Consider the following 24,381-nt stretch of genomic DNA (forward strand, 5'->3'; position numbering starts at 1 on the left):
CGTGTTGTGCGCGGTGGGCTTTGATGTTACAGAAATATCCAAAGCCTACATAAAACACACATGCCCAACTGTGTAACATACTTTTGTTCAGGATGAAGGTACATTATGAATACAAACATTCAGAATCCTACCATTGAGTTACCTCTCAAATACGCAGTAGAACTAATTTACATCCTATGCAATGCACTTATAGTTACATCAAAGCTGCTTTGAATGTGTACAACTTACCTTGAACCAATCAATGGTACAGCAGTTGATAAGAGAAGGAAACATCCTAAGTCTGTTCCTAAAGGCATCTCCAATAGGACTGAACGCTAATACTACATGAAGGTTGCGTCTGATTCTCTCTATGAACTTGTTGTACATGTTGAGTGGTGTCATCTCAATCTGAATGTTTTCTGCTACACATACTTGTTGCATCTGCATAGATAAAGGATAACATACAATTTCTTTAATAATGTCATTAATTCAATTTCTGCAGACAAGCACCATTCATCAAGAAAAGGTGTTCTTCCACAGCCCTGATATAACAAATCAACTCTGCATTTTTAGCTGAAATAAGATCATAACGATACAGTCATGTGATTACACAACGGTAAATAAGATTTTTGTAAACTTGCTCTCAAAAGGTGCATTAGCACTAAAAACAAAACAGTCTTGAAATGATGCATTTGAATAAAGTGCAAATTCATCATGATGGCCCCCTTACAATACTAGTCCTATAAGAGTTCATGGAAGTAGAAAACATGTTAAAATAACAAAGGAAAAACATTTGAGCTATTAACCCATGACCCTAAGATTTCTCCAGTCCAAACTCTAAAAGATATTTTATTTGCCTATAAAAGTAACTTTATCAACAATTTGTTTTCCTTTCTCTGTTTTTAAATTATTATGCCTTCTCCCTCTACAACATTCTAGATGTCAACGCTTCTCACCTTCTCAATAATCTCAAGACGTTCTTCATTTTCAAACAGGTTAGGTATGTCTCCTGTGTTTAAGATCATGTTGATATCTTCTAGAAAGGATTCCTCCTAAGATCACAAAATGTGGAGAAAATGATGGAAACTTTCAAAATAAAATAGATAATGAAATATATAACAGAAAATAGCAACAGATAACACATGTTGATGTTCTTATATATTCTCTACAAAAAAGGCCAATGTTCCCTCTACCTAGAGAATTATAACAATAAAGTTACATTAAAAAAAAAAAAAAATTACATCAAAGGAAATAGAAGGTTTAAAAAGGTTACCCAAATCGTCTCCTGGAGAGTGTTTCACAAAGACTAAGATCTACTTTACGTTGGACTTAAATATGGCAGGAAGTTCATACCACTGTTTGCTCTCACCATTATAATCTTTAGATAATATTTTTTCCTTTAATAATGAATTATCAAAGAAAAATAAATTCTGTAGATTTGTGACCATTATTTGTATGTCCCTTGAGAGACTAATGTCAGTAAATGGTGAGAGCAAACAGTGGCATTAACAGCCTGCCATAGTTAAGTCTAACTTAAAGTTGATCTTAGTCTATGCGAAACACCTCCCTGGTGTTTAATACGGCTCTTAGACAATGTATGGTAATCATCAGCTTAATTACTAAAAAGACAACCTTACCTTGATTTGATGATCACCAAACAAGAAGACAGTACTACACCCTTCATCTCCTGCTTTCCTCATTAGCTGTCTGATATCATCTCTCCAATCGGCTTGTGTGTAGTTCTTAGTAATCTCTATACTGAACAGTTCGTACATAGCCATGAAGGATGCCAAGCGGGCTGCGCTAGCTCGACCGCTACCACCAATACCTGAAGGAGAGGATAGGATTAACAATCAGAAGTTGTCTTTTAACACAGAATGTTTTTTTGTTTATTGGAAGGACTAGATAACTGCTCTGAATGATATTAAAACACATTTAGATGAGTGAAGACTACATGATGGGAGAGCAAAGTAGTTATAATGTATAGAAGATCTGGACATTTGAACCTTTGTATTACATACAAGGTCAATAAATACAGTGTATTTAAGTACAAATTCCTTTCAAGAACATTGAATTTTGATAACAGATTTCTTGGGGAATATGACAAAATTGTACTTACTCTTTTCAAAAGTACCGGTAAGTTTAATTTCTCCTTAATATATGAACATGTATGTTAGCACAGGGGTTACCACATTATGTGGTTTTGGCTTCCACCGACCTTTACCAAAAAAATGCATGATTTGACACTAGTCTATTCCACTGTTTTTTGCAACATCAATATGGAGACAAGTTAAGAGGCAGTTTTACAGTTGACTCACCAACGAGAAGAGCATGTCCATTGGGTTGCTTAAGGACTCTACTGATCCTTGAGATGTGTTCAATTGCAAACCGGAACATCACCAGATCCATGGGAGCTTTAGTCATCATGTTATACTCCTCTAGATACTTCTCAACATTCTAAAATAAACAACAACAAAACTTGTAAAACAGCAGTCAAAATGAATTCAAGCAAATTCATTTTCATTGAATATGTGAATACTTTTTAATATATATGCAGGAGGGAGGGAATCTTGTAGCGCTTCATGTCCTATAGGTATTAGGATTTGGAAATACAAAGTATGAATCATCAGTTCTCATGTTGAAAGTGAATAGATAATGATAAATTGATTGATTTTTTATAAATATCAGAGTCACTGATAGATAGCAGAGCTATAAAAAAAGAGTTTGGTAATTCAGCACATTTCCCTCCCTTCTAATGGATAAGTTGGTGATTCAATCCTAATGAGCCGTGATACGATTTAAGTTTACCTCTCTGAGCCCCTCCAGATCTGTGATTTCATCATAGTTCTTCTCCTCATCCTTGGTCCTCATATAATCTCCAAAGAACAAGCTGCAATGTCAAGGAGAAGAACAATCTTGATCTCATTCTAACAAAAGCATATAATGAATAAAGTAAACTTTGGAAATGAAAGATGTCAGCAGTGGGATACAAAGCAAGATAATACAGTTGGACAAATATCAATTTAATCTTTGATAACTAGAATGAGCTGTTTTAAATTCAGCTCAGAATCATGAAAGAAAGCACATATTTCTGAATTTTACTGGTAAAATTAGATGTCAAATTATTAAACCAGTAACAACTTATTTTACCTTAAAAGTTTTCAGTGGACTCTGAACACTAAGCAATAGCATATAATGCGGACTTTTTTCTGTATCAAACAATTTTTAATATTTTTTGACAGCTGCTAGAGTATTTCTATGAGGATGGCAGCAAGATATTCTGTAGTGGATTTGCTATTACACATGAAGTTATATGTGGTTGTATAGCATTACAATGAGCTACTCACTATAAATATAGGCAAATTGGTTGCAGGGTTCTCTACTTTTAATAAGAACATGTTGTCAAAATATACTTACCCATACAAATTTACATTAATAATGAATTGAAAAATGCAAAATACTAACACAGCTCATGCAACATGCAAAATTCAAATGTGAGCATGCAAGCGTGCAAACAAAACTGCATAATATTAAACTACTGCTAGATTTAATGCATTAATGATACACTAAATAAATATACAAAAACTATATGATCTATTCTGCTAATCCATCCATTGGTATAAGCAAGAAACATTAGAATTTGTATACATTTTGAGAGAGTGCAGCTACATCAAACTACCTGTATTCACACCTAAAGTGATAAGTGATTAGTAATCACAATTAAAGTAAAATAAAAGAAAGCATTCCAAAGTGTTATGGGTTGCAACCACAAATTTTTTTTTTTTTTAATATAAAGAAATCGTGCAATACTTATTTATTTTTTTTTTTTTATTATGCAGGATCCTCCGGGTCTGCATACCATTACCACAAACATCTACATTGCACATGTCAATGAAATATTTCCATTCACCAGCATCAGGACAATTTCCTTTCATCAAAACACAATCTAGAATTCAAGCTATTAAAATACTCATGCAAAAATAGAAAATTAAGTGTGAAAGAGGAAAAATTAAACATGTTAAGTGAAATGATTAAAATAGTTCAGACAAATTCAACTGCATTCGTGAGAAGACTACCTGCGAAGATGTTCATCTCGTATTTCGGGATGTGCGCTACTGCTGCATGATGGGAAGGCAGGGGTGGAATGGATGCAAATAATGTTTATACTCGATGATAAGAAGGGGTTTGAAAGATACATATTGGTTTGCAATCTAAGCTAACATGTATATTCTATGCACAAACACTGTCAGACATTATATAATGATGAAAGCAACATTTTGATACATTTACATTGCCGAGCATCTATACAATAATAAATCTCTATTCTATCCAAAGCAAGAACAGGATTTAATGCTTTTCAACAAACGTGGGGGTATAATGCAGGGTTTATCTCTTTGCAGACAAATAATTCACTTTTCTACATGCATGATCACACACTTTTTTGCGCTAACAGGGCCATCATATATAACAAATTTGAAACTTTGCAAGAATATCACTTTACTCTCAAAATCAAATTTATGCTCTGCACAATAAGTCTAAATTAGACATACATATCAGAACTCAATTCTGCTTCCACTGCTTCCACACATGAAATATATTCAGGATATCATATTTAGGAAAATCTGTTTCATGTTTTTGTAAGAACACCGGGACTTCTATCGTTGTAATAGAGTTTTCAGGTTTTAAGTCTCTATTGCTGGGTAATGTGACTAAAAAGTGTCCTTAGCATATTATTCTATTTGCTTTGGATAAGGTAAAAGAAATTCAATGTATGTACGTAAATGATTTTTCATACAAAGTGACGTTTCTGTTTGGTATTAAACAAGTCTCAAGGATCAGTACAGTTCCTAAACAACCCAATGGACATGCTCTTCTTGTTGGTGAGTCAACTGTACACTAATGAATAGTGTTGGTTACACTTAGTTTTTGTAGAACATTATATCTTATTCATTTTATCTTTGGATCGATTCTCGTTAGCGTTATGTAATAACTGTTCCAACATTGCGATGTATTTAATGTGCTTTTATTGCAAACTCAATGTATAACTCAGCTCTCGGCCTGCTTTGTTCAGTATTTTTAATAAAGCATTCAATAATAATGATAATTAAGAACTGAATGGAACAACCTACCTCCTCATGTTGGTGTCAGTCACCTCTCTACCAGTCGTCAGATGAGTGAAGACTGTGTTCATTTTCTCTTTAAACTGACTCTGAACAACACTCTACAACCGAAAAACAAACAAAATTAGCACAAGAATGCTCACTTATCAATGCATTTTGGTTATTAATTATGACACACACTTTAATAGGACATTGTATAAGAACTCCATATCACATTAAAATGGAATGGGGGGGGGGGGGGGGTAACCAGCAAAAAGCATGTATGGGTAAGTAATACACAAGCAGGTGTGAATAATACAGAGAGATTTTTTTTTTTGGGGGGGGGGGGGGGGGGGTATTCACAGAAACACAATTCATGACATGGAAGGTCAAAGCCACTCATATATATTTTTCTTTGAACATATGTATTTTTTTTTGCCTTTGAATGTTTTTTTAAACAGATATATGGCGCCATACAAATGCTGTGAATCCTCATCATCATCATGGTAGCAAGCTAAAAACTTAAAATAAGCTCTCATTCCTTTTTTTAATACACCAACATAGCTTTGTAAAAAGAATTTTGGTATCGGATGTGCGATATGGCAAACCAATCGTATTAATCACATCAAATGCCACACAGGATTTATCATATAGAGTATAGAAGCTGTGACGTTATAAAAATCTATTTTTAGAATTTCTCAATTTTTTCTTCATTTTCCGAAAGAGCATAAAAAATAATGTCCAAATGTCGAAAACCAATTGAATATGTTAAGTATTGGCTGAGATACGACCATCTGAATAAATATATGTCCTATGGGAACTCAGTGTTATATGCTCTGGCTCTTAGTGGTTAGGAGCCAGAGCATATAACACTAAGCTCCTATGGGGAGTATATTTATTCAGATGGTCATATCTCAGACAATACTTAACATATTCTATTGGCTTTCAACATTTGGACATTATTTTTTATGCTCTTTCGGAAAATGAAGAAAAAATTGAGAAATTCTAAAAAATTAGATTTTTGATGACGTCACAGCTTCACCACTCTATAGTCTGTTGAGAGCCAGAAGGAAGGTAACTCTACTTTAAAGTATGAGTATCATTCTTCTGACTCTCAACAGAAAACATAAAGTAATTGGTACATTCGACCACACCATCTTACAAACAGGAGTGTTCATTAAATCAATGGAAATGCATTGGATGCATCATGAGTACCTTGACCATGGTGAAGAAGGTCTGGCGATCCTCGTCATCAACCAGGCGATCGTAGAAGACCCTGTAGACTTCGTGCACCCAGAGTCGGATGAGTTTCTTGGCTCCGTCCGCTCCCGACGGGATACAGGCTGGCTTGATGAGTAGGATGCCCTGCACCACCCTGGCAAAGTCTCGTAGGTTGAACACATAGTGGGACTTGGATGGGGTTGGCAGGAAGCTGGAGATGGCTTGCATGTAGATCTCAGTGGTAGAGTATACCATGATCTAAACATGACAGAACATAGATTAATGAATTAACCCATCGACTACTGAATTGTCATATTTCCCATACGTTTAATGCAGGAACCACCCGGTTTCAGTGGGCACTTGGTTAAGAATTACAGGGAAGCTCTGAAGTACTAGTCAATACTTTTTAATGATTTATGAAAAGCATTCTTTTACCCAATGGGGTTGTCTTTAACATGTTTTTCAATTCACAATGTACAAAAGCTTTTTAAACAAGGTCTCATAGAGGACATCAAATTTAATTCAATGTTTCATTCTTCATATCACTGATATCCATAAAAGGACCCTATTCCTACAACTACGTGTACCTTCAAAAGCAACGACATATATTTTTTTAACAATTATAGACCCGGTCTCATTAGGAAAATGATTTTTGATTAATTTGCGATTGATTCAACAAAAATCAAATTAATGCCTACATTTTTTTAAAAACTTTTACTCAGTAATAGTCTTTACCCTTGAGTATCTTCTGAGATTGGTCTCGAAGCCTCGGTTGAAATGCCAGTCCAGGAGCGGAGTAAAGATGTTCTTCATGGTCTCCTCGTTGAACGTGTCTATGGCGAGGATGTTGAAGTGACGTAAGAAGCGAGGTGTGACTGTATTCCTACCCCCACCGGGTGGACCCATTGCTGATACTAGCATGATGTCTTCAAGATACAGCACACTTGTGTCTTTCCTGAAATCCAGAGCATCCAAGTATGATAAGCATTAAAGTTTTCACATCTATATTTCTTTTACGTAAGTTTTATGAAGTACATCAAAATTGTGACATATTATGTCATAGTTGGGCTTTACTTTATGTGAACTCGATGGTAAAAAGAGTTCAGTACTCTGTATGTATTGATATACAGCAAGTATACCGCAGATTTAATATCTTATGGTAGTACAATGGTGCTCGAGGTAAGATGCCCATGCAGATACAGAAAGTATTTGTTCAAGTACAAGTCAAGTTCAAATTAAAAAGAGATATATTAAAGCTGAATTACCTATCAAACCAGTAGCCATGATCCACCCAGTGTCTGAGAAGCTCTATAGGAGGCTGTGCACCATATTTCTCCTTGGCTGGCATGTTGAGATCATCCACAAACACCACAAGCTTCTTACCAGGCGTGGGACCATACACACCCTTCTTTCTCCTGTTTTAGCAAAAGAAAACATATATTTTGTAAAGGGATACAACCCATAGGTCCACAAAAACAACAGGTATACACAGTCAAACCTGGTTTAGCAATCACCTGTCTACAAAGACAACGTTTTTTGTTTCCCTTTGGTGGTCTTTATAGGCAGGTTTCACTGTATCATATCATGTTAGGTATACACAATTTTGAGCCAATGTTGGGCCCAGCCAATAACATTTCAAAGGGTTGCTAGTCAGATTAATGATCTCTATCTTGTAATATTTAATGATCCTTTTATTCCACTTTTGTGCAATCTTGTGGAAGACAACTAAAAAATGACATCCTTCCAATCTGAAATTCACAAATGATTTCATAAAATATCAAGCAGATGTGTAACAATACTTTGTAGGACCAGGGCCCTGTAACATAAAACGTTACAATTAATCATATTGTAGTGTTCGTCAATTAATTGTAACTTTAAAATAAATAGTAATTTAAAATAAATTTCATGTTACACTTTAGAAATAATACATAGTCAGCTTCAATAAATTGCAGTTAGATTGAGATACATGAGATTTTGATGAATGAATGTAAGTTGATTTTAATGTTACAAGGCCCTGAAAAGAATGACAGAAGAAGAATGAGAGCGAGAGAAGGAGAAAGAGGGGAGATGGAGAGAGAGAGAGAGAGAGAGAGAAAGAGGAAGAGAGAAAGGGAGATAAAGAGAAAGAGAGAAATAGAGAGAAGAGAGAAATAGAGAGAGGGAGAGAAGATAAAGAGAGAAACAGAGAGAGAGAGAGAAAGAGAGAAAGGGAGAGAGAGTGCAAGGCTGTTTTCTACCAATACTTACTCACCTGTCAAGCTTAGATAAGATGATATCCTGCGTCTGATTGGCTGAGGTCTGAGCTGAGAAGTTGAGATTGTTTGGGATGTAATCCCCCTTGGCCAGGTCTAGAAGGAAGGCGTTGGTGATGGCTGATTTGCCTGTACCTGTCGGACCTACAAACAGGACCTTCTCACCTTGGAGTAGTAACTTCTTGAGGAAAAAGTTCTGTCGCTCTGTATCAACCGTCTTGATGATTAACTCATTCACCTAGTATTAATAAGTTTAAGAATAGGGGGGGGGTGCAGGTATCAGTTAACACAACACATCAACACAGTAACTTACAATGTGTACATATAATATCTTAAATACAGCAGAATATAAGCCTTTTGTTTGATTGCAATTTACGACCTACATGTTTCACAAATTACTTCAGACAACAACATTTACGAGGCTGCCATGTGGAATTTTTAAAATAAATACCAATGTCAATAACAAATTGACATTCATTCAAAGAGAGAACAGGGGAGAAATAAAGACACAATAAAGTCATGTGAATGCAGATTATTGCAGATGCCATTCATATCAACTGTAGAACAAGAGACCAAAAAAAAAAAAAAAACAGCACAGCACACAATATCTTACCATCATCTATTTAAAAAAAAGTGTGCAGAATTTTGGATATAAATATAAATAGTCCAATGTGATGCATGTAAAAAGGAAAAGAATAATTAAATAATCATAAAATAAACATTATGTATAAATAGCAGAAATGTGATATAAAACATTACATAATCCAAATTCGTGTGACAGCATGCTATAGAGAAAGTAGATATCTATTCATTAAAAAGATTAATTGATCATTTATGTCATGAACTAAAGCTATAATCATAAAAGCCATTCCATGTGAGAACTTTGATAGGTAGTACAGTCAGACTGTCTATTAAAGGGATCCGGTAACTTTGTCTCAGATTCTGAAACAAAATTCTGGATTTAGCTCATGATGCAAGGATAATTATAAACCTTTAGGTCAGTCAGGAACCCCATGACTTTTACAAGCCGATCGCCTGTCTGATTATCAAGATATTTATGATTGGAATTACAAATTTTGAAAACCGTTCGCCTGACGGTTTTCATAACACTACAGTCTATTGGGGAAAACGAGTATGGTAAAACCGGTCACTCAAAGATTTTTATTTTTTTGAAGCACTTATTCATCATTTTAAAGCGCAATTTTTTTAGGGCTTCAATATTACACCCTATCACAGACACTGATAACACGTAGGGCCGTGTATCTCATATTTAACATTGTTAAACGATCCCTTTAAGGCCACCCAAGGGAAACATGAAAAAATGGACACTGCAGACAGGTGGCCTTTCTAGACACGTTCTTCAACACACATTTCTCTCTCTCTCTCGCTCTCTCTAAATGACCACTATTGGCAGGTGGCCTTTATAGAGAGGTTGCCACTAAGACAGGTTTGACGGTATCTCAATATCTTTCCAATCTACCTACCTGAGTATTATCAGCGATCTCAGTGGCAGTGACGAAGGTCGCCCATTGGTTCCAAGCCCCGAAAGTCTTCCTTGTGTAGACGTAATCAAAGACTGAGCCTCGCTTGGGAATCAGTAGGTTACGAGCAAACTTGAGTTCCTTAGGACGCGGATGCTTCCCTGTGGTATCCATGTCACAGAGCTGCTTGAAGAACTCACTGAAACTACGGGCAAAGAAAGATAAAGGGGATCATATATCAGAGCAGATTCTACCGTTTCTACGGGTTCAATTAACCATCTTGAATCATCTCTGATGAACCTCTCTTGGGATTCAGGAGATAACGAGCAAACTTGAGTTCCTTAGGACGAGGGTGCTTCCCTGTGGTATCCATGTCACAGAGCTGCTTGAAGAACTCACTGAAACTACGGGCAAAGAAACATAAGAGTACCATATGTTCAGAAATCTTTCTATGGGTTCATTTAAACATCTTAGATCATCTCTGATGAACGTCTTTTAGGATTCAAGAGGTTACGAGCAAACTTGAGTTCATTAGGACGAGGGTGCTTCCCTGTGGTATGTCACAGAGCTGCTTGAAGAACTCACTGAAACTATGAGCAAAGAAACATAAGAGGGTCATATATCATGTCATATCATGAAAAGATCATCTTCAATTGACCCCACTAATTATTCTGTCAATGCTCTATCAACTGAGAGTCTAGTACACCAGATAGATGAAAGGAAGAAGGAGCACTTAACAAAGTTTTCAATACCTGACTGTACATGTATATACCAGGGGTGATAGTGAGCACTAAAAAAAAAAGGTTTGTTTTTCCTCATTTCCTCAATCACCCCCCCCCCCCCTTGAATAAAAAAATTTAAAAAAGGATACAGGGAAAAAAGACATTTCCCTCTTTTGAATAACAAAATTGGGAAAGAAAACAAATAATCAGGCAATTATCAGGCCTGATATACTGCAACATAGGAAATAGACAGCTTCTCTTTATTTGACCTCACATGCTTTTCTCTGAATGCTCCATCAACTGAGACACTAGCAGATCAGATAAATGAGAGGAAGAAGGAGCACATAAGCTGGTATTTTATCATGCTGAGCGACCCAAAACATATTCCCTGGTTCTTAAATTCCTGTTGCACGCAATTCAGCCCGTTCAAAACACGCATAAGAAGTCATGCATATTATTTCGCGAGCTCTTAAACTTGCGCTTGCCGATCTTAGCGCGAAATTCGCGAAAAATTAATGTACTCCAAATATTTCTACTTTTACAGTATATATATTTATACTGAAATTAGGAAATAGACAGCTTCTCTATATTTGACCTCACATGACCCACACTTACTTTTCTCTGAATGCTCCATCAACAGAGACCCCGACAGACCAGACGAGTGAGAAGAAGAAGTAGCACATCATCATGTTAGAACGTTCATCAAGGATCTTCTGATCAGAGAGCGAGGCATCAGGATCATCTTCCTCATCTAGATCCTCAATGTCACTTTCAGTCTCCTCCCTAAAGTCAGTGATCGAGTTTATATTAACATATGAACAAATAGTTCAGCTGCAGTGACTACATATGAGTTTTATGAATGAACTTCCAGATATTCAGTGAAGACTAAGAAATGGGACTGCATATTTGTATTTAATCCACCCATTTCATTTTAATTGCAAGATGTTTATACTTAAGAACGTTTATATATTCAGTGCATACAATGAATGAAACATAGATATTTATTCTATTCAACCTGTTTCCAATTACTTAGGATTGCATGTCTATATTCATTTTGATGCAGCCTTACAAAAAACTGTACAATATGTTGACGTTAGTAGAGATACTGACTTGCAATTTCAATTTATTTTTTTGAAAATGTATTTATCATTTTCTAGGAAGAACAAATGTGTCAAATTGTATCAATTACCAGAAATACATATTAATCTATTGGCTTATGCCTGACTAGGTCTACCAATCATCCTTTGAAGAAAAAAAAAGAAGACTAGTTCACTTTAGCACATGTATTGTTTAAATATCATACCTCCTCTTTATAGCCCTGTGTTAGCAGCAAGGGGTCACCATCAATATGGGGTTAAGGCCAAAGGTCAATTGTTATGCAACCAGCACCACAGCAACCATTAAAAAATGCAATTTTAAAACAAACAAAAAAACAAAAATCATGACAAAATGGTGAAATTAAACAAATATTGTGGAACAGTTAATGGTCAAGGTGTCATATTAATAACCGTTGGCTTTTGGGTGTGAAGGTGACAGTGAATATGCTTGTGTTTAATTGCAAACAACAAAATTACATTATTCCATTTCATTTATAAACTGATGTAAAACAAAATATTAGTCTTGGCAATGTTTATAAAAGGTAGATTTTCCCAATGTTAATGCATCAACTGTACCTCATCTCTTATTTAAAAGCAAAACCTTTGATTTGTCATTATTGTTTACGAGTCAAACATAATGTATTTTCTCTAAAAAATATGGTGTGTGTAACTTTACTTGTACAAACAGGATTTAAATTTGCAATCTTACATATCCATGCATGTTTTGTTGAAGAAAAAATTTAAAGCCATAAATGTGAATTTAGTGAATATACACAAAATATGAGTTAAATAGCAAACATGAATGTAATCATATCATATAAATCAAAATGGATATTTGGTCTATTCTTTTAAATCCCACATAAGCAGATATCACATAAAGAATATGCAGATGTTTGTAACTGACTATGAAATTATGATTTGCATTTGAACCCAATATTTAATAAGTTCACATACAAAATAATTTTAATTGGCAAAGCTATGCATTAAAAATGTTAGAATTATATTTTCCTTTTCTTTTAACCTGCAGAGCAAAAAGCAAAGCGTCTGTTATATCAGAGATATTAATATCTTATTACATAATAATAATTCCTTCCTTCAATTTTGGTATCAAAGGGAACAAAAAAAAAAGATGTAGGCCTACATGGCCAATTTTCCATTTTTTTTTTCCATTGCACTTAATTGATAAACTTACACAATTTGTAACAATTTTATTCCACATCGTTGACGAAAAAAACAAACACAAACAAAATTTGGATTCACTCAAGTCACAAACAAATAGTGGTTAATCACCAAAACTGCAAAAAAAAAGTGTCATTAAAAGGCAAATTGAAGACTTGTAGACTTGCGTGTATGTGTGTGTGGGTGTGTGTGTGTGCAACTGTGATTGTGTTTGTGATCTTACCCAACATCTGTGAGGAGGCATTTGTAGAGCCTGAGCATAGACATAGTCATGTGCATAGGGGACATGGGTACAAGCTGACGACAGGTACGACTAGCATGGAGTAAACACGGTGGTAGCAACCATTCAAACAACATCTGAGTGCGTTAAGAGAGATAGAATAACCATCACCAATAACATCACATCACATCATCTTTAGGGAAGGGAAATGCAATCATTGTACTACAGGGTACCTCTAATAAAGAGTTCAGATTGATCTGAATTGATTGCAAGGCCTGCAATCAATCACAAGTGTGCAGTCTTCTATCTCATATGTATATAGTTGCGATTGATATTGATCACAAATTAGTTGCGATCAATCATAATTGTTTATAAGATGGGGCCCTTATCCATATACCTGCTGATCTAACTGTCACTTACATATAGGCTTGGTGTCTTTAATATGTGATACATTTAAAATATTCTCTATGGTATTATTATGGTATTATCCTGTGCTTAGCCAAAGTGATTGCTAAAGATACTGTGATAAATGTTGCATTCATAAGAGATGGAATGCAGGAACTATGTGAGCATACATTCATATATCCAGAATGGAGAAGTTGGACCTACTTTAATTAAATCTTTGCTTGAGTGGGTGGACTACAGGCACTAGGTTTTAAATAACTTGTTTTGTTTTTGTGCAATCAACTACACTGTAAGATTTATTTTGGCTAAATATGGAAGACAAAAGATAACGGTCGCTACTGAGTGAGGTTACCAGCGTACTATACCATATGTATTATATGAGTACATGTCCACAGTATGAATGTAGCTCTCCATCACAATGCTATTGACATAAAAAGGAGCATTCAAGTTTATAAAGGCCTCTATCAAAATATATGCAAAATTAATTTTCATGATAAAACAGCTTTAGATTTATAAACAGTTAACTCTTTCATAATGTAGAACAAAATATATAATATATAATATAACATATGTAGAACAAAATATCCATACTTTTTCAGTTAATCTAATGTTTTTGATTTGGACTGACTTATGGTGTGGGAAAGGAAACTATTTATGATCAGCAGGTGCCAATGACAGAGATAAATTCAACACTCATGAGTTTAAAGACTTTACAAAAAGAAACCCTGTGGTATTGTAACAATGATGACATGACTAACCTGCATGGTTTCTTTCTGTTGTTTATTTATGAAGTCTGGTACTTCATGTTCCATCCATGATGCTACTAATGGCTGCCAACCTAGCTGAGAAGGTTCCATGTAGATCATTCCACATCTAAATCAAATCAAAGATTAAACGTTACAAGCAAAAAATGACACTCTGGAGTGTTAAGAGACTTTAATACACTGTAAAAACAGGCATGAGTATGGTGAGGTGCAATGGAACACTGTCATACAGATTTAAATGAGATATCAGAAATAAGCTCTTATAATTGTCAATTAAAGTTGAACTAAGGCAGCTGTACTAGGCACGAGGAACAAAACTCTGTGCTTCATTCTTGAAATCATATGAATCACTGTCCACAAATAATTTTTGAGTAGAGGTGTTGTGGTCTAGTGGATACGTCGCCAAACTGTGGATTGTAAGGTTCACTGTTCGAGTCCTGTTACGGCACTATCCTTTGGCAGGACATTTATCTACATTTTCTGCTCTCTACCCAGGTGTTAAATGGTTACCCGGAATGATGTGAACATTAATGTGGTTAGATTCTGGCACCTGGCCAGAATACTCCCAAGAGAGCAGAACGTGTGCACTTTCACGTGCGGGGTAATAATAATTACAATGTAAAGCGCTTAGAACATAGTATTCAGTGCTATATAAATGAAACTATTATCATTAAGAACGTCATCCATTTATTATTAAAAAAAGAACATTAAAGTACATTATAAAACTGCTGAACAGTACAAGTTTCAGCTTTGATAACATTAAGAGAATAATTGCAATTACTGATCTTGTGTGACTGATTAAGGTGTAGTGTATTACCTGCTGACAGTAGCCGGGGAAGCTTGTTCTAGATCCTTAGGTTCAAAGATCATGTTCTGTTTATTGCTCATCTGAATGATCTCACCACTCATCAAACATAGCTGCAAATAATTAAGACCAAATAAATTTCATGGTGACTTTACATCCAAACCACGTGACAGAATGAGAATTCATAACTTCATCCTGAATTACAATCCAGAATTTAAGATTTAAAAAAAAGAATTTGTCATTATAAACATAATTTCAATACATTTCTACACATTCAGTCATAAATTTTGTTTGTCACATTTGACAATCAAATTTTTTAAGCCTTAACACACATATGATCCTTTTAAGAGAAGAAAACAACTTGAACAGTAAACTAATATAACCTAAAGTCAAAGAAAAAGGCTTCTTTGAGAAATTCCATAGACAACTCTATCAAAGCAGGATATATATTATAATACTTCATTTCTTTAAAAAAAAAAATAGAATTTGGGAATTCCCCTAAGTTCACAAATAAACACTACCTTTTTATTATCATCGAGCACTGTGTTCATATTTTCAATCCAGACAGCATCTACTGGTCCATCAAATATACACCATTTCCTACTGTCTGATGTACTAGAAGCATGTTCTCTGAATGTATTAGCCAATACACCATCAGACCATTCGTGTGAGACAGGGTCAAATCGGCCGTACAGCTGACCCATCGTGATGGCCTTGGGGTTGATGATTCGGTACTCAACCTGTCATTCCAACAAAGGGAAGAAACGTGTTAGCACTGTACTCTGTATATAATATCTATAGAAATCTCGTGTGATTAAGCTCAAAAGTCGGACATTGAATGATCCAAACATTGTTTGTGACATCGTGAAGGCCTTGGGTTTGATGATGTGATACTAAACCTGTCAAAAGGGGAAGCACTGTACTCTGTATATATTATCTAAACATATCTTGTGTGATTAAGCTGAAAAGTCAGACCGACCTTGAATGGTTCAAACTTTGTTTGTGACAAAAGAAATATGATAATTTTCTTTTCTTTTGGAGGTCTATTACTTCGCACTGCTCTTAGTTTAGCATACTCTTTATTAGATATGGATCAAACCTCTACATTGCTACATTGTTGGGAATATATGATATTAATGTACAATTTCCATGTGACTACTAGTTGGGTGTGGAAGTACATAATATGTTTCATTATTTGACCAAAGATGGTAAGGAGTTAACCTACATTGATATAAAACCGAGCCTGCATCATAACGCCTTACTAGATGAAATCAGTATAACTCTTTATGAAAACCTTTTCCTTTCAAAACAGGCACTTGAATCTGACGCATCCCTCTTATTCATTGATAGAACTGCGATATGTCTTACTCTGTGTTCATCCATGAGTTTGGCTTTTTCCAGATCCCCAAGAGCATCCGAGAGAACCTTGAAGGCACTGGTCTTACCTCCGATGGTATCACCTACAATCATCAGACCATGACGGACCAGAATCATCTCATAAATCTGAAGTGGAAAGGAAAAAAGTTGAAAGAGACACATGATTCAGGATAAAACAAGTCCCTCTGAGAGGACAAACATTATATTAAAGATAAAACACAAAGTGGAGGCTAGGGTAGGGGGCAGTTCCCACAAATAAATTTAAAAAAAGAAAATGCAATAAATTATCAATAATTCATTGAATTTCCCCCCGGTCCCCAACATAAAAAAATCCTCTGTACAGCCATGCATTATGGCTCAAGGCATGGGCACACAGAGGACAAAAACACAACCTGAATTTTACTGCTGGAATCATCTCTTTAACATAACAGAAAGCTCACTTAACTGTAATAAACCAATAGTACAAGAAGTCGTGCATCTAAAACTATATCACTCTGTCCAATGCTTACCTGAATGATTTTCTCAATGAACCATGGCACCGATTGTAGTTTGCGTTTAGCAATGTTTGTCTTGAGAGCCTCTTCAAGGACACCATAGTCTGGACGAGGGAGCTCTACGCCGGGGAAGAGATCCGAGATGATGCCTTCAAACAGCGGGATATCATGAGACAGAAACTGGGAGTGGAAGAGGAAGAGGGTCAGAAATAATATATCAGTCTACTTCTGTACATTGCACCATGATAATAGTAAGAATTTGTACCTATAATAATAGTGAGAGTTTTTAGGCATAATGGCTCAGCGGTAAAGCAGTGGTCTTGTTACCGAGAGGTCCTGGATTTGAAACCAAGTCGATGTGCTCATGCCCTTTGGTAGGGTAATAATCTGTGTTACCAAGTCCCTCAGAGATGACTGAAATTCCCGTCGGTCCCCGGGCTTCTTACTTTAACATATGCATGGTTAGCATTCAGGTAAAACAATAATCAACCATTAATTCAATCACTTAAAAGCATATATACATGGTTTCTTAGCAGTCAGGTAAAACAATAATCAACCATCAGTTTCATCAATCATCACCTACAATGGACACATGATTATGATCACAATAAACTAGATCATGGATTTGCTGATATTTTCTCTTCTCATATCAGGGTTTTCTTTTCGTAGATTACACATACAGCTAATCCTATATATAAATATAGTAACAAAATCCACTGTATATTACCTTTGGTAGGTTGACATCTTTGATTGATCTCAGAACGAGAATATCTTCGGCTGTGTCAGGAAACTTTAGCTTGAGGTTCCCTGCAGCAGTCAGGACAGACTTGACTGCTCTCATACCATAATCATAGTGATGCTGGGATGATAGCTGTGTATAAAACAAGGAATAAATGGTAGAAGGCATGTTTAGAATATAATGTGTCATTTAGTTGTTCTTACATTTTTTTAAATTTGTGACATCTTCTGCAATTAGGCTTTTAGCTCTATGGATTTTGTCTCCCAATATTTTGTATAATACCATTTGTTTTTGTATGTTTACATCATAAAATTTTGATCAGACTGCATTGAAATGATCACATAATCCAGTTTGATCCATGGTCTATAACCTACATCATTAAAATTCCTTGTTACAATATTTGTATATGTTTTCTATTGATTTTGTCTCAATACATGTTTGTTATGTTGCCAAATAAAATAATAATAAAAATAATAATAATAATAACAACCCTTGCCAAGACACTTTACCCTGACCCTAAACCTAACCCGATACCTAATTGCAACCCTAACCCTATATCTTTGGCAGGATAAAGCCTGGAGCAATATTGGTTTTGTATGCAAGTCACGACTAGTATCCATTGAATAACTACTATAGATACTTAGTGATCTCCAGAGAATTAACCAACAAAAGTTACCGTATAAGCTTTTTAAAAGGGTTCATAAGGTACCTGTTCAGAGCAGAGTTTGTAGGTAGCCACAATCTTGGTAGAGAGAGATCTAGCATCCACAAACCCCATGGAGTAGAGACTGATCTCAGCAATCAACGCATAGTCAGGTACCATCATGGCTACGGTGCGGAATAGAACCTAAAGAAGAGTTGTGGAAAGTGTTAAAGTTAAGTTATGACAATAATAATATTAATCATTTGAAATTTTAATGTTGGTTTTTGTACAAGCAGGAACAATCTCAAAACCAACTCCATTTCAATTATTTATACGTCCTTAAAATAGCAAAACTAAATGAGTAAAAGAAAGATTCAAATCATGCATCCTTGGTCCTTCCAGTAATTGTATGACTCTATCATTACCAGAATCATAAAATTTAAAAAAATAAAATCAGAATTCTGAATGTTATTCTGTTCCTGATCATTTTCAAAAGAATTACAATGCAAAATATATTTGGGCTATGGAAGAATATCAAAAGAGGTCCAGTCATGTTACATCGGCCTCACATGGAATCTAATCTTGTTCATCAAGTAACTTAGAGGTGTTGTGGTCTAGTGGATAAGTCTCCGGACTGTGAACCACAAAATACAGGGTTCAAATCCTGCTGTGGTACTAATGTCCTCTGGCAAGACATAAATCTACCTTTGACACACTAAATAGCTACTTTACTATATTTTATCGTTTATCATTATATTTTGTTTGTTATAGCGCTTAGAAACTTGGGTGGTAAGGGCTTTATAAGCAATGTGTTTATTATTATTATTATTATTATTATTATTATTATTGCTTACCTTGAGGTTATCAGGTAGTTCAGCTCTGCCTGCATAGCCAGGATTCATGGTGATAAACATAGTACAGGATGGATCCAAAGAGATCTCTGTGCCTTCAAATACAAAGGTTGTTTGCTGCTCTGCTACAGCTCTCTGAATGCTCTGGATCTGCTGGGCTACCACGGACAGCACCTAGTAAAAGAATATAGAATATAAATTTTGTTACACTAGTAGAAATGAATTCATACAAAGAAATGAAAGGTAACCATGTAACCTTCATTTGGGATAGGCCTACGTATATTGCTCTGGGGGAATGCTTCCAAAAGAGCCAAACCTTGAAGTTCAGTAGAGCATAAAAGTATCATACCATCCAAAGAAATAGATGGTTAGCTCATGTCTCAGTAAACATCTTTAAACAGAAAGTACACAATACAAATCATTACAATAATACAATAAAAAGTTTATTTTATCAATGCTTTTACAGTAAAACATTGGAGAATGTACCCCTGGACAATAATCTATCCTAAGCGTATGTGTTGTGCAGGAAACATTATTGTGTTTTCTGGGACAAACAATAAAATAATACACAATTTCTAGTGTCTTGTGTGAGAGAAATTCATTTAGGGTATGCAAGATTTAAATTCTTCCAATGGAATAATAATATTGATAATATTTACGTATAAAGGTATTTTTGTTGACACAGATGTATATTTTATTGATGAAGGTACGTACATGTACTGTATATCTTACCTCTAGCTCTATTCTGTTGAATTCATCAAAGCAAGCCCATGCTCCTGACTGGGCTAAACCCTTGAAGAACTTGCCCATGGCCTTGTAATCCAGACCATCAGAACAGTTGAACACTACACACTGTAACATTAAAAAGAATGTACGCTGTTAATATCAAGATGAACATAAAACTGTATATCTTTCTTTAGCAACCTATTTATTATAAAAGAATCTTGAATGATGAAACTTAGTTGCACTTTGTAAGACAAAAATAACAAATACTTTCCACACAGTCTTATTGCTGAATTAAAATAACATAAATAGTCTAACTTCTTAGAAATTATAATCAGAGGGCTACGATACCTTATATATATATATATATATATATATATATATATATATATATATATATACCTCTATACTTTTTACATTGCTCTAACATTTCTGAGCAATATTATGTTTGCAATTTTGAGGTTATTTGATTTTCATTTCATTTAGGGGTACCTTTGTTTCTATTTTCCATAAACTTACCTGTTTAGCTACAGCCTTAGCCAGATCTTTACAGGTCTCTGTCTTACCGGTACCTGCCGGTCCTTCAGGGGCTCCACCAAGGTTGAGCAGTAAGGCTCCCATCAATGTTCTAAAACACAAGATAATAATAATACCGGTAACTCTTTTATATAGCCCTGTCATTTATCCTGTCATTCGTTGATATTAGGAAATCTTTGTGATGGAAAGGCATAATATTATTTAAAGTCTGCTGATTCATTTGAACTGGCATCTTAATACTACATAAGGAAAAAAAATATATATCTTACTAGAAAAATTGTCTACGACCGATAAAGGCACAATTAGTAACTTTCAACTTTTAACTGTCAACCAGAACAAATCAATGCAAGCTGAGATTCTGACTAGAAAAAGCATTTTCAAATGAAGCAGAGTTGAAAAAACAATATGCCTCGAGTATAAACCAGAATACTGACTTTGAATAGAGTATTTTAAGCTTTCTCCCCAATCCGATACTTCTTTATCAAAAGTTTCAGTATGATAGAGCGATGATGTTCTTACCTGTAGCACCTATCAGTGAGTGGTGTGATAACCAGCCTTCCCGTGTTTCCTAGATACTCGTAACCATAGGGAACTGTCGTTGTGATCATCCTCACCATCACATTACCCTCCTCAAAGTAATACCTCAGCTGACTGATCCATTGGAAGTTGAGAACATCTTCTATGTTCTCATTGTAGAGGTTGGATACCACATCACGAGCTGGACAAACAAAGAAGGAGGGTTATGGCGTTACTCAAAAATCTCCCTCATGTTCATCTTGTATATCCATTTTCCTTTAGTGGGACATATATCACAATACGGCATACATGGCCCGGGACAATGGATTTGCATTTGCAGAAGCAGGGCATAACATACAGACAAAAAACATACAGTTGTACAGATAATATACATACAGTTCAATGAGATAATATATATATATATATATAATATACATCGGGTAATTAGCAATTTTAGAAATATTAATTAAATGGAAATAACTTAAATACAAGTGTTGTTTTTATCATATGAGAATGATGTGGAAAGTAACGTAGAGTTAATGACTAAGGGCAGTACGCTAGAGTCAGAGAGAGAGAAATAGAGAGAGAGAGAGAGAGAGAGAGAAAGAGAGAGAGAGAGAAAGAGATAGAGAGAGAGATGTCATTTCCAAAATAACCAAAGTAAATACAGGTACAATTTCACCTCTACACTCTGATTTGGACATTTAAATCAGATTCTGTATTATACTGAATCACATTTGGGGTGAAGTACTCTACTTACCATGAACATCAACAACAGTAAGTGCTCCCAGAGTGATACGTGCCATCTTGGTCAGCTTCCCTCTCACAAGCTCGACGATCTCTTCAATCTGACGATTGCACGTTGCCAGGTATTTCTTCAGACCATCTTTTTCCAAAATAGCCTGTAAAACATGTTATACATAATTCATTACCCAAACTGTTTATCAACTTTCCTGTTTAATACACAATATGTCATTAATATGTTTGTCTGTAAGTACCTTAGAACCACTCACTGCAACAAACATGTCTTCAAATTTGGTAAAAGTATATACTATATGAATAAGACATTGTATAATACATGTATACATCCATAGAGGAAGGAGAACACTGAATGCTGTAGTGAAAAGAGTTGTCATTTGACATTGATCAAACTCTCCATTACAGGACATAAACTACTCTCAATATGAGTATAATCCACAGTAAATTCCCACTCCATCTGTTTTCAGTGAAATTCAATTCAATTCAATTTATTTGGCATCATAAAAAAAGCAAAGCACAAATCATAAACACAGAATATACAAGCCAGGGCCCTCTTGCATAAAAGTCAAGTTGCGATTGATCGCAAGTCAGATCAAGGGCAAATATCATACGCAACTTGCAATCAAACGTTAATCAAACACAATAGTGCATCGCATTAAGAGAGTTGTGTTTGAATTTTTACGCAACTTATTTACGTTTGCTCATATATCTATTGTAAAGTTGCGCTTGAAAGTTGCCTTTGAAATCTAACCAACTTGCAATCAAACGCAAAGTTGTGTTTGATTTTTATGACTTGCATTTGATTTTCAGAGTTGCATTTAAACACAACTCTTTATGCAAGAGGGCCCAGGACCTCTGAAGAAGCAACTTGTGCTTCTAAATGAGGCCCCTATCAACAAAAATTCCATTATACTTTTTCTTCTGAAACTTTACTTTTGATGTGGTTCTTCTCTAACCCACATACCTTGGTGACTTCAGCTGTCCAGTAGATGGAGCTGGCTGAGATGACAATCTGACCGGGCCAGTTCAGGACCCAAGACTTTCTAGGAGTCTTTGGATAGGCTACCACTGCCTTGGCATTAACATCCCTCAAACTCTTCTTCATCAGGTCCTCCACCTATAGTGAACATCAAACATATCAAACGCACCAAGAAAATATTGTAATTTCAAGATTAAAAGAGCTGTTACGTTGTCATTTATTTTGTTTGTCAGAAGAAATTGCTTAGAGTATGCTGTAAATCTTTTTTTTTAAAGACAGATAAATCACAAATATTTTGATCAAGCAAAAACAGTATATGCTCCTATCATTACGAATCCATCTCCATAATTCATCTAAAATAACTGATTTACACCTGTAAGTAGAAAGATAAAAAGACACAAATTGAAGGAACCTCTCTTCAGAACTGCGTCCACTGTTAAATACTCCCTCATGAATCACAAATTCTGTAGCCATCATATATTCCCTCAAAGAGATATTAATGGGTGATTATATACTGTACTTTACAACTAGAATAATAATTTATTTGACTTGAATGAATAACTAGATTGGATACATTGAAATAAAAGATCTTTAACCAATTACTAGATTGGACACATTGAAATAAAAGATCTTTAACAAATTACTAGATTGGATACATTGAAATAAAAGATCCTTAACCAATTACTAGATTGGATACATTGAAATAAAAGATCTGTAACCAATTACTAGATTGGATACATTGAAATAAAAGATCTGTAACCAATTACTAGATTGGACACATTGAAATAAAAGATCTTTAACCAATTACTAGATTGGATACATTGAAATAAAAGATCTGTAACCAATTACTAGATTGGATACATTGAAATAAAAGATCTGTAACCAATTACTAGATTGGATACATTAAAATAAAAGATCTGTAACCAATTACTAGATTGGATACATTGAAATAAAAGATCTGTAACCAATTACTAGATTGGATACATTAAAATAAAAGATCTTTAACCAATTACTAGATTGGACACATCGAAATAAAAGATCTTTAACCAATTACTAGATTGGATACATTGAAATAAAAGATCTGTAACCAATTACTAGATTGGATACATTGAAATAAAAGATCTGTAACATGGTCGGTTCTAACCTGTATGAGCCACATCTCCACCAGACCATGAGCATCTGCTGGGATGATACGAGAACAAAGCTCTACACTCTCATTCTCAGCCGATTCCATAGCGACGATCTCTTTCTCCGGAGTGAAGGTCAGCTGAGCGATACCTTCAAAGCATTTCTTGAGATGAGGTTGTACCCTGAGAGGGTCTTTAGTCTCTGATAGTATCTCCAGCAGCTCATCATTGGACAGGAAGAAGAACCTGTTTTGATAAAGCATATTGCAAAGATGGTTTGATTTCATATTAACATAAGACAGAAAACTTTGATTAACTGATCTGTCTTTATACATTCATTTACATACATGCAATATTTGATTTCACAAAGGTAGTGACTTTGTTGAGAAAGTGTAGGCTTCGGATACTAGTA

General features: G+C 35.1%; 1 protein-coding gene across 1 annotated transcript in view; it reads right to left on the minus strand.

Moving 5' to 3' along the window:
• LOC587136 (dynein heavy chain 3, axonemal) overlaps positions 1 to 24,381 on the minus strand; it is a 90,077-nt gene that overhangs the window by 34,927 nt on the left and 30,769 nt on the right. The window contains exons 22-51 of the mRNA XM_030982799.1: positions 23,987 to 24,215; positions 22,828 to 22,980; positions 21,865 to 22,006; positions 21,108 to 21,306; positions 20,571 to 20,679; positions 20,061 to 20,180; positions 19,332 to 19,502; positions 18,544 to 18,681; positions 17,823 to 17,966; positions 17,111 to 17,275; positions 16,593 to 16,727; positions 15,746 to 15,964; positions 15,237 to 15,337; positions 14,414 to 14,528; positions 13,254 to 13,387; positions 12,058 to 12,072; positions 11,370 to 11,537; positions 10,036 to 10,237; positions 9,165 to 9,170; positions 8,551 to 8,789; positions 7,565 to 7,714; positions 7,035 to 7,254; positions 6,294 to 6,557; positions 5,109 to 5,200; positions 4,056 to 4,097; positions 2,788 to 2,869; positions 2,298 to 2,436; positions 1,617 to 1,807; positions 936 to 1,031; positions 229 to 420 (exon numbers count right to left, since the gene is read on the minus strand). Of these exons, the coding sequence (XP_030838659.1) occupies positions 229 to 420; positions 936 to 1,031; positions 1,617 to 1,807; positions 2,298 to 2,436; positions 2,788 to 2,869; positions 4,056 to 4,097; positions 5,109 to 5,200; positions 6,294 to 6,557; positions 7,035 to 7,254; positions 7,565 to 7,714; positions 8,551 to 8,789; positions 9,165 to 9,170; positions 10,036 to 10,237; positions 11,370 to 11,537; positions 12,058 to 12,072; positions 13,254 to 13,387; positions 14,414 to 14,528; positions 15,237 to 15,337; positions 15,746 to 15,964; positions 16,593 to 16,727; positions 17,111 to 17,275; positions 17,823 to 17,966; positions 18,544 to 18,681; positions 19,332 to 19,502; positions 20,061 to 20,180; positions 20,571 to 20,679; positions 21,108 to 21,306; positions 21,865 to 22,006; positions 22,828 to 22,980; positions 23,987 to 24,215 (4,372 nt within the window). The remainder of the gene's footprint in view (positions 1 to 228; positions 421 to 935; positions 1,032 to 1,616; positions 1,808 to 2,297; positions 2,437 to 2,787; positions 2,870 to 4,055; positions 4,098 to 5,108; positions 5,201 to 6,293; positions 6,558 to 7,034; positions 7,255 to 7,564; positions 7,715 to 8,550; positions 8,790 to 9,164; positions 9,171 to 10,035; positions 10,238 to 11,369; positions 11,538 to 12,057; positions 12,073 to 13,253; positions 13,388 to 14,413; positions 14,529 to 15,236; positions 15,338 to 15,745; positions 15,965 to 16,592; positions 16,728 to 17,110; positions 17,276 to 17,822; positions 17,967 to 18,543; positions 18,682 to 19,331; positions 19,503 to 20,060; positions 20,181 to 20,570; positions 20,680 to 21,107; positions 21,307 to 21,864; positions 22,007 to 22,827; positions 22,981 to 23,986; positions 24,216 to 24,381) is intronic.

The sequence above is a fragment of the Strongylocentrotus purpuratus genome, unplaced genomic scaffold, assembly GCF_000002235.5.
Source record: "Strongylocentrotus purpuratus isolate Spur 01 unplaced genomic scaffold, Spur_5.0 spur5_contig_827, whole genome shotgun sequence".
Lineage (NCBI taxonomy): Eukaryota > Metazoa > Echinodermata > Echinoidea > Camarodonta > Strongylocentrotidae > Strongylocentrotus > Strongylocentrotus purpuratus.